This window comes from Rhododendron vialii, chromosome 5a, assembly GCF_030253575.1.
Source record: "Rhododendron vialii isolate Sample 1 chromosome 5a, ASM3025357v1".
Lineage (NCBI taxonomy): Eukaryota > Viridiplantae > Streptophyta > Magnoliopsida > Ericales > Ericaceae > Rhododendron > Rhododendron vialii.
In genome coordinates, this window is record NC_080561.1 from 6,988,083 (window position 1) to 6,999,324 (window position 11,242).

At 39.3% G+C, this 11,242-nt stretch overlaps 1 protein-coding gene across 3 annotated transcripts; it reads right to left on the minus strand.

Moving 5' to 3' along the window:
- Positions 1–638: 638 nt before the first annotated feature.
- Positions 639–9,894, minus strand: LOC131326965 (ankyrin repeat-containing protein ITN1-like). 3 transcript variants are annotated; one of them, XM_058359899.1, is made up of 7 exons: positions 9,016–9,894; positions 7,691–8,188; positions 5,212–5,349; positions 5,021–5,113; positions 3,445–3,492; positions 2,923–3,368; positions 639–1,905 (listed from the first exon to the last, which is right to left on the minus strand). In XM_058359899.1, exons 1-7 carry the CDS (start codon positions 9,743–9,745, stop codon positions 1,291–1,293), a joined length of 2,568 nt encoding a protein of 855 aa, XP_058215882.1. In that variant the 5' UTR covers positions 9,746–9,894; the 3' UTR covers positions 639–1,290. The 3 variants fall into 3 exon arrangements, with proteins under 3 accessions (XP_058215882.1, XP_058215881.1, XP_058215883.1); XM_058359898.1 differs by having other exon boundaries at positions 2,923–3,377; positions 9,016–9,892; XM_058359900.1 differs by lacking the exon at positions 5,212–5,349 and having other exon boundaries at positions 2,923–3,377; positions 9,016–9,893.
- Between the last annotated feature and the right edge of the window lie 1,348 nt (positions 9,895–11,242).

Below are 11,242 nucleotides of genomic sequence, written 5' to 3' on the forward strand. Positions count from 1 at the left end.
GCTTAGAGATCTAGTGTGCGAAATTGCAAATAAACGCAGACGCTGTAACATCATTTGTTGCTACTCTAGTTGCATTTTAGATCATTTCTTCCCATTGAGATGTACTGAGACTTTTCTGTATTGATCCTGTCATATAATGTTTCTGCTGGGTCTCAAATGCTAACTTGGGAAAATGACGTAGAACTGGGAATGGTAAGTGGTCCAAAATGCTGTAGGGCAGCGCTGGTAAGTGGTCCAAAATGCTGTAGGGCACGTTAAGCGCTGCCGCTAGGTGATGTAATATTTAACTAGATGTGTAGAAGAACGTTCACTAAGAACACTAAGGATAGTTATACTATATAGTTTCTTGATAGCTAAACCTTAAAATACTAGTGCCAAACAATAACCAAACCAAACTGAACATTTAGTCCCGATCAATTGGGGTTAACTACATGAGAAAATTGTTACATAGCAAGAGCACATCATTGTTGAAAATTAAGTTCTAGGAAAAATGTGGAACCAAGAGGATCACTTGAATATTTTCTGAAGATTCCCAGAAAATTTCTAAATATTTTTTGAAACTATGTATTAATGAAAGTCTATGGGGAAATATAGTTTGCTCCCCCTCAAAGAGAGACCAGTTAAGCCCTTAACTTAAATGAACACAATGTTTATATTTCTACAAATCACCTCACAACTGGGTGCAAACTCTTCCTCATACTGTACAGTGACAGACGACACATGCTTCAAGCTCAGCTAGCAGCAGAAATGTCTAGAAAAAACTACCCAAATATATTTTGTTGACAGCGAAAAGAAGCTAATCTAAGCTTGATGACAGGCTCCATCTTCCTTTCGAGTATTCTTCTGAGGAAGTTCCACTTCTTTGCTCCCCACTGCTGAGCGATGGGGAGGTGTCTTCTGTGTCAAGCAATGCAAGGGTCAAATGAGTCTGCACTTGAATGGTGATAAACTTCATCGTCAGTATTTTCCTTGTTTTCCGTACCTTTCTTCGATCTCCAAACTGGTATGGGATTTTAAAATTCCTCATACATCCTTTTTTCTAGTTGGATAAATCCTTTTTTCCTCTCTCTCCCTCAAAGGCTATTCTTTTTTATTGGCATTCATCAGTACTTACACATTAAGAGAGCCTTATTTTTGTCGATCAAAAAACAAATGAAGAAAAAACTAGATTGCTTCAATCACCGTAGTTATGTACGATAACAAATGAAGAAACCAGATCATTAGCACAGCACAGGTGAATAGCTTAAAAGATAAATGCCCAAATCAATTCACCTCATTATTTTCTTCTCTTTAGTGTAGAATGCGATTACTCTGCTTCTTGAATATGCCCGGATAGTAAGTGGATTTGATCATATCAAGGAGTAATGGAAACTGCAACAACACAAACAAGGTGACGGGCACACAGGATAAAACAGCCACAGGAATAACAATCCACGCCTTCGTTTCCCCAAATACGATTTTTAATGTTGCACCAAATGCAACCATCATGGATATAATGGAGAGGAATAGAGTCACCAGCCCAATAATCAATCTCCTGGGTAAGGAATACAGAAAATCTTGTTCCCCATAGCGAGACGTGAGGATGGACAAGAACATCAACAAGGAAGAGGATGAGGAGAACATGGCGAGTGCATCAAATATGCCGAACAAGGTAAAGGCTCGGTTTCCCAATCTTAGTGGGAGACCACTGTTGCCATTGGAACCCCCTGGGACCGTGATGGCGGCCGCAAATACTATTGTCGTGATCAAGGCCGCCACGATAGAGCAGGAATTGGAGGTGTCTTTCATCCACTGTTCTCCTTCTTTGACCAAGTCCTTGTGTGTGTCTGTGAATACTTCTTGAGGGGTTTTTCCGTCTGCGTTCATGTGTTCTTTGGCTTGGGGCAATATGAAATTTCCTACTTCCTGCATTTAGAAGTGGATGAATTAGGAATGAGAAAGAACTATTTATTTTTTTGGAGTTAGGAATGCACCGTTAACAACACCATTCATCTGAAAGAAGAAGTCTTCGTCCATTAACATTTCAAAGATATCGGCCATTCTCAACAAGAAAGAAAAAAGACGGAATACTTCTATATATAGCATTTGTGGTTTGAGTCATGTGCGGATCACTCATGTTATGGGAAAATTATCACATAACATCATATTATTCGAGGACCAACATACAAGGTTAAATTTCTTGATCTAAATCACCGTCAAATACTAATGCCTAAATGAAGTTTACCATTATATGAATTCAATTCTACAAAGACTCTATAATGCGAATTGGAGTGCTTGAATATGGTTTATTTTGGGCGTTGGGTTGTTACTTGTTAGTATAGATGCCTTTTGGTTTGTTGTGGTGGTTTGTGTTGGTGTTTCGATTCTTTTGGTGTAGCTTTTTGGTGTTTTGGTGTTTTTTGGATTGGCTTCTTGTCAACTTAGGTTGTTGTTGAAGTTGAGGTTTGGTGGTATGTTTCCTTTGTTTGGGCATATCTATTTTGCCTCATTTGCTTTCGTCTTCATCATTTTTTCTCGTTGTAATATTTTCTTTGAGTCAATAAATTTCTTTTGCTGAAAAAAATTTGATTCGTAGATGTCCATGAATATCTTAACTTTGATTTTTGTGTTCTTTACTTTTTTTTTACTGGTTGAATCGAGAAAGTAAAACATTTAGATCAATTTGAAAGTCTTAAAAGCAAGTTTAAAAAGCCCACATTATCCAACTTATACTTGTCCTTGTTGATTTTCTTTTTTCCTTTTGAATTCTGATCAATTTTTTTATTTATCTTTTCTGGACGAGTTAAAAAAGTACGAAAAGAAAAAATCTAAATAGCAAACACACAATGAAAAAAAGTACAAAAAAGACATTAAAACAATTCAATTTCCTCGCATAGAACAAACATACTCTATTATGTCTCAAAAGTTAAAAGTATTAATTACCTCAAACCACTGTAACTCACGCTGCATTTGTAGAGCCGCACCAGGAGCACTTGCTCGAAGCAAGAGCTGCTGCTGCAGTGCCAAGTTCCCAGCCGAGTGCAGCGCGTTGTTTGTCGACGCATCTGGCATCGACAAAAATGCACGCGCACGCCGGTCCTCCTCCATTTGATAGATGAGGTTGAAAACGTTCTCCCGACGGTACACGATCGCGAGGTGGAATAGGGACTGATCCCTCTCGCTCCTCAAGTGAATTGCGCTGGGGAACGACTCCAAAATCTCCTCCACGATCTCATGGATCCCCAGGCACGTCGCGTTCCTCAGCGGCTCTGTGAAGATTTTCGCAGCATTCGGGAAGTCGGTTTTCACTACCTCCTCGCAAAGGCATTTGACGAGATTAAGTGCTTGGTGGTGAATCAATTTGGTCTCCCGAAGGGATTTAATGGAATTGAAAGGGTCTGCAATTGAAAGGAATCAAGACTGATTCTGCATATATGCGTGAATGTAGGTATAGTGAATCCCTACCAAGTTTTTCGGCGACATCCCAAAACAGTGCAGTCAACTTTTGCTTCACTGCATAACAAATTTTTTGCAAATCAGAAAATAGAAATATAGAAGTTAGTCGTAGTAACGGGAGTCGAGCACCGCTTCAAGGAGGACTTGAACTCAGAATCTCTCCCTCAAGAGGGAGAGTAAGAAACCAACCACACTAGGTGGCCTTCCTTCACTAGACTGGTTACTCCACCCAGTGGCGATTCCAAGAATTATTTTTCATGGGGTCATTAATTTGTCAATTTAAACTTCAATTGCTTTACATCAAATAGTTTTACATTAATCGACAAATAATCTCTATTTCCAATAACTTAATAAAAAAAATTAATTTCTACGTATGCAGATTCTGTATATTTGTGTTAATTGGCAACACTCTCCCATTCAATATTATAATCGCTAGCTTCTAACTGAGTGGAATCCTATCAATACATACTCCTACTCTGACATGATATATTCATGTCAATTTACATAGTAACGTAAACTTTCCCAAATCATATATTTCTCTAACTTAAAACTTATTAACCCCTTGATATATTGCTTCTTTTCTGAATTATCCAAAAAAACACAGTGCTGCTTGTGGTAGGAACGGTAGAGAAGGATGGAAAGTGGGTCATGGAGGGACAGGAAAACACAGGTTGTGGAGGGAAAATTATTGCGTGCAACAATGGGGGTTGGGGTCATAGCCCATGGTATGGTGTCAAATGCAGTGAATCATTTTTCTGTATCACCTGGCCCCCCACCTTACATGTTGGCGTCGCTAGTGACTCCACCCAAGTTAAGAGTGATACTAACCCAACATTTTGCACAATAATATACACAACATGCTTAGGTATATGTATAAGCAAGAAGCATATATAAACAAGTATTGAACATAAATCGTATTACACTTTTTTTTTTTTAAAACAAACGTACAAAATATATTTAAGGCTTATCGTGTCTTTATATGTGTCCCCCCCCCTCCCCCCCCCCCCCCAAAAAAAAAAAAATAAAAAAAATAAAAAAAAATTAATGGACACGCTACATGGCGTGTTTCATATGTATTTTGTCTCATCTCTTTTTTGAAAAGCAGATAAGACAAAATACATATGAAACACGCCATGTAGCGTGTCCATTATGTGGAACAACAAGATACATGCTGCCTCTAGAAGTGTTCATGCTTCATAGTTTGTCGTTATTTTCGAAATCGAAGTATGTTGTTTGTTGCTCTTGGTTACACAGTATTGAAAGGAAAATGATAATGCCAAAATCATTTTTGTTTGTGCCAAAACTGTAGTGCATAAAAGCCTCCTTTTATGTACTACATTTTTACCACAAACAAACACAATTTTGGCATTAGCAACACTCTGTTGGAATATTTTATTGAATATCTTGTAGGACTACCGAATAACTTGTCTCCATATTTGGTTAGAAAAGGGGTTTAGAGTCCAAATTTCCATATGAATAAGCCTTTGATGCTCTTTTTCACAAGAGCTAGTCCCAGGTTAATTTCGCAAGTTCTAAAATGCAACAATTACAAATGGTTGAAGGAAATTAGTGGTTCAAGTCTTACCATAAATCATAGCAGAAACTACGCACTTGGCAGGATTCTCAATGTCCCTTTCTTGTGGGTGGTTTGCAATGTCTTCCAATTTCAAAGGAATACCTACATGACAATTGACATCACAAAATATTATTTGACCATATCATAGATCGAGTGCATAATCTGCAAATGCCATAGTTTCTCAAAATGAAGAGACTAACCAAAATAGATTAAGTGCTGCAAGATGCTCAAGCTGGTTCCACTAAGGAACGAAGTGCGCTTTTGAGTGATTACCACCAATGGGGAGGGTTCCATGGATGCTAACTTTCGGTTTTGCTGAAGATATGTTAAAGCAATGTCTGTCCAATTATATCAAGTGGAAAACACACGTTAAATAATTAATTTTTTCATTCTTCAAATGCCAACAAATATACGCGTTTCCTTTTGTTTCACAAGAACTAAGGGGTTAATTACCTATAAATCCCTTCGACTTTCTTGCGAATTCCACTTTAGTCCTTCGCCTTTCAATTTGAACAAAACTGATCGTCCACTTTTGGATTGAGTTTCAATGTTGCCCCTCCCTGGCATTCCGTCCAATTTTTTGGACGGAAAATATGCATGTGATTGGCATGTGACCTATTTAGAAAGGTATATATATGACATTCCTCTCATACCCTACGTTCCCACAGAAAACCCTTCGTCCTTTATAATTCCCAATTAGCTTTTTTCCCTTTTGTACACCCTAATGTATCTACCAACCTCGAACCCAAACCACAACTAGATCAACAGGAAGATGACAACAAAGAGCCTTGGATGAAGCAATGTCTACATCTGGAAGGTGACATATAGTATTTATTTATTTCGTTGTTTTACAATTAAAAAAAAATGAAATTAGTGAACGTAGAAACGATACTATTTGGTCCTTTCACACTTTCAATGAGACGCACCACTTTCCATGCTGCACAAAGCTTTGGCCTTTGTTTATTCAAATTTGGGGGTGTGGGTTCCTTTTTTCATTGTTTACTATTCCATGCACGAGTTCCTTTTTGTTTTTTATCTTTGTTTTTTTGTCCTTATTTGTGACTTTGTGGCCCTTTTTGGAATGTTAATGTAGTGATTGATGAATTTTTTAGTATCCAGATTTTCCATGGGGGTAAGTTCGTAAACATACCTAGAATTAGGTATGAATGAGGGAGCTCTATGTAGTTGATGACTGCCACCTTGATAAATTCTCTATGATAGAAGTTACTGATATTGTCGAGAAACTGGGGTACATGGGTATGATAAACTATTACTATGTGATGACTGGAAAAATTGTAAAACTTTTGTTGAAGATGTTATTGGGTGACACTGATGTAATGGATATGATTGCACAACTTCCCCCGCGTAGGTTAGTTGAGATATATATAGAACATCAATTCCATTGAAATTTCACAAACCCAAAGCAGCTCATGTCATGGAATGGGATCTACTTCTGAGGATGGGATTGGACTTGCTAGGATTGGACCTACATAGGTGCAAGATGTAATAGAATTGGTTAAGGAACACATTGATGGTGATGAAACCTCCGACCAAGGTTTGCAAATGTCCAGGACGTTTGAATGCGAGCATGAAGTCCACAATCACGGTGCCTTCCAGCCATGGTCTTGATCCTCACTTACTCACACTCTCTATAGGTTTGGTTTACCATTACAGAATGCATTGGGTTTGGTGTGGTTTGGAGTTAATATAATAGAGGAGCTTGGCGGGAAACAGAGGACTAGAAAAGGGAAAAGAGGGAAAACTCCCTCCAAATAGGGATTGAGGGAGGAATGTCGTATATATATACCCTTCTTAATAGGTTGCGTGCCAATCACAAGTGTGCGTATTTTCCATCCAATTTTTGGATGGAAGGCTAGGGAGGGGAAACATTGAAACTCAATAAAAGTGGAAGGTCATTTTTGTTCAAATGGAAAGGTGCAGAACATAAGTGGAATTCACGTGAAAGTTGAAGGGATATAAAAGTAATTAAACAAAATTTTTACTCCTACATAATGTCATTTTGGTCATATATTTCATTTCTAAACACAATTGTGTGGGTCCAAGATGTATTCACTAAAGGGGATATATACATGTATATATATACACATATATATACATGTATGTATGTATATGGTTATAACGGGGTTCTCTTAAACCCTCTCAACCCGTATGAGATCATTGAAAACATTTTGTACGATCTCCATTGTGCATTACAACTCTGTACGACACTTCCGTCCTTTAGGATCCTCTGGTCCATTGGCACCACCAGTCTCATTCTGTCTTTTACTAGCTTGGATATCAAGTAAAACAACAAGACTTCTACAATAGCAGACATATAAATGATTGTGAGCGTGTGTATAGTTGTACATGTACTGTGTGAATGGGTGTGATTATAGAATCTTTTGGTAAAATAATAATTCGTCCGTCCCAAAAAGATGACAAATTTTAGTATTTGTGTCAATTTCATTCCTTGTATTTTTTAACATAAATCTCAAAATATTTTTTCGAATTCATGAAAAATATTATAAAATATTAAAAGATATGACTTATGAGCAATGACAAATGGTATAGATATAAAAAATTGTCAGTCTTGTCTTTTTGGGACGGAAGGAGTATTGTTGTTGTGTCTGCGCTCAATAATTGCTCAGTAAAACAGAATTTAAGGTAAGTATTACTCACCATAAAGTCCACTGGAAGCCAAAGAATGCAATAGTTTAAGACCCGATTCATTCTCGGACAGGTTCGTAGTATGTTGCAACAAGAAATCAACCATCTCCCTATTCCCAAGTCCAGCCGCCACATGCACGGCGAGTGTTCCATACTTGTCCCCAATGTTGGCCAATTCCGAATTCTTCTGCACCAGCCACTTCGCCGCCTCTATGTTGCCTCCGTCCACCGCCGCATGGAGGGCGGTGGCCCCCGATATGTCTTGTTGCGCTATCAGCGCTACACCCTCCCGCTGCATCTTCTCCATTACCTTCTTCACGAAGTGGTTTCGCTTAGCCGAACGGACAGCCACGATGAGAGCCGTTTCTAAGCACCACGTGATGGGCTGAAAAAAAGCGTCGGGATCCAGGTCCAAGAATTTGTCCGCGGTGTCCCAATCAGCGGTTAGGGCGGCTTTGTGCAACACCATGTACTGGCTTAGAATCTGCCCTCTTTTTTGGTCTGTCCAGTCTATCGGATTTCATGGTTTGAACAAAAGGGAATACTCCGATTAGTGTTTGGTTGATTAGAATGAAACTGGAAGTTGAGGAAAAAATACAATGAAATGAACGCTGCGTCTAGTTGATTGGTCGAGCTTCTCATGTGTTCATGTGAGATTTCTACCTCGGCCCCACGTAACCTTGGTAAACAACCATGAAGGTTTGGCTAAGTAAGTTAATTGACTTTCTTTTTGTGTTAAATTTTTATGATTTATTAATTTATCTTGATGAGAGAAATAAAAAAAGTATATTATGACCAAATTTTTATATTTTTTTTGAACGAAGACAAAAAAAGTCAGAAAGCTAATTATAGTTTTTATCTTTTATTTTTTTTGATTTCTTTCGTTAAAACAAATTAATAATTCGCAAAAATTTGATGTAAAACGAACAAATGCAAAATGTTTTTCGAAAAAAAGAACAAAAAGAAGCCAATTTAACTTAGCCAAACCTAGTCGGTTTTTTACCATATTTTAAATTTGAGACACGGTTGAAAAAAAAATGATATTGAGAAAGCACCCCCTTTGGCATGGGTAAAGATATTGAGCCATTTCTCTCCAAATCTCACCATTTTTGTGAGATTGGGTAAGAAAGGAGAAAGGTTAATCAAAACATTAATGTATTATTATTATTTTTAAATTTTTTCTTCATTTCTCATCAAAATGTTCAATTTAAATGAATAATTAATTTCTTAAGAAACCACAATCCTTTTCTTTATTTTCTCATGAAATCACTCCATTCAAATGGACTTTTAATCAGAACTCAACCTTAAACCCGAGAATGTGAGGGTAAAGAATTTACCAATTAGTTCAAGTTGAGAGAGTTGAAAAGGTGGGGTAAGTATTTTCTTGAGCTTAATCCAAACCTCTCGAGCAGTTACCAAATGCATCACTTGTAGCAGTATTTCCTCTGTCAGCATCGCTAGTATCCATCCCCTTACTAGACCGTCCGATCTCTTCCACCCCGTGTATATACGCTCCTCCTCCCGGCGCTCCTGCTTCCGCTTCTCCCGACGCTCCCGCTCCCAATCCCACTGCTTCCGACGCTCCCTCTCCCGATCCCACTCCTGCTGACGTTCCTGCTCCTCCCGACTCTTCCACTCCTCCCCCCACTCCCGCTTCCAGTTCTCTCGACGCACCTGCTCCCGCTCCCGCTCCCCTTCCGGACGCTCCTGCTCCTGCTCCCACTCCTGCATACGCTCCTGCTCCCGCACCAACTCCCTCAGACGCTCCTGCTCCGACTCATTCTCCCACTCACGCTGCTGCGTATGCTTCTGGTCCCATTCGTTCCGACGCATCAGCTCCCTCCTCTTCTCCTCCTCCTCCCGGCGCTTCTCTTCCAAAACCGATGACTCCGCAAGCGGAGACGGCTTGCTCGGCGGATGAAGGGTGCCGTCGACGAAGCCACAGAGGTGATGGCTATCGAAGAACGCGAGCATCAGGTTCTTCCACGCGAAGTAGTTCGTCGGGGAGAGCTTCAGGGTGACGGAGTCCGCCACTTTGACGTCCGACGGACATGGAAATGTCTCCATAGGTTCAGTCCTTTCTTTTCCCCTTTTCTGGCGGATGGAGAGAACTCCTTTTGCGTGGTTTCCTTGCCCCAAGGGAGGCAATCGGGGATGTTGTACGCGTTACAGCTGTGTATGACTTTCAAACGGTGCCGCTTTGGACCATTCTCCAACAAGCTAGCCAGTCGTTGGGGGAATAGAACTCCATAAAATAAAATTACTCCCACGTGCATTACCATGTTTTGCGCAAGAAACTATTTTATTATAGATGCTTTCTTTTTAACTTAACTTATTTATTTATTTTATGTGTTTTCTTCGTTTTTTTTTGAATTTTTGTTAGATTTACTTGATTTTTGTGGATTAATCATCCGTCTAGACGAAATGATAAGAAGAGTTCAAAAAATATAAAATTATGACTAAAAGAAAAAAAAATTCACTAAAAATAAAAAGTATAAAATAATTACCTTATTTATTTAATGTGCCGATTTATTTCGTCCAAGAGGCCATGCAAGGAGACCAAATGATAGGGCCAAGAGGCCAATCTAATGAGGATGCGTGCAATTAATGTATTTTGGGTATCTCAACACTCCCGTACGTACTCAAAACTTGTGCTTCTTCTTGATATGATGATGAGACTGGCAATGACCTACCATGCATGCATCAACAATCTCTTTGCTAGCCAAGTGGCTATGACGATGCAAATAACAAGGCTTAAAAGACTTGAACATTGAATGGTGGAGAGACCGTCTAGCTTGAAAATCTTGTGACTACTGAAGATTAACTTTAACTTATTTGTCAACACACCTTAAACAATCATTCTTTGAGGTCTGTTTTTTAAGAGGTCTCTGGTTTGTCTCCGCTGGGCTGCGTTTCTAGTGGCCTGAGCATGGATGTTTGTGGAGCGTCCGTGGATGTTTGTGGTGTTTATGGCAGTCGAAGGTGGGGTGCTGTCGTCTAGCTAGGATTTGGTTTTTGCAGCTGGTGGTGGGCTGTTTCGACTGCTGTGTTGGGAGCTTGGGTGGTGCTGAGGTGGTTGTCGGGGGTTGGCTCACGGTGGCGGCAGAGGTAGCGAGGGTTAGGGTCATTGTGCTTTGGTTTGGGGATGGGCTGGTGTCCCGGCTTTGGCCCATTTAGGTGTTGGGCTTTTGGTCTTTTGGGTATTTTGTTGGTTGTTTTTTTGTTTTTAAAAAAAAATTGTGAGGTGATTTGTAGTGATAGGTTGAACTTGTTATCACTGTTGTTTCTTCCTGTATTACTATTTTTAATGATAGGAAAACCTTTTTTTGATTGAAAAAAAATTGAATAGAAAAATCTCATCCGTCTCTCTAATCACACCCATCATCACGGCATTCCGGTTGCATCAGCACCGCAATTCGCCGTCATCCGATTCGACAACCATGTTAGATCAAACTGTGCCTTTACTCTCTAGAACAAAATACCCTATTTCAACTTAAAATCAAATGGTTGGATCATTAATCAAATCGAAAACACATTAATTATTGTATCCTTAAAAACCCGATT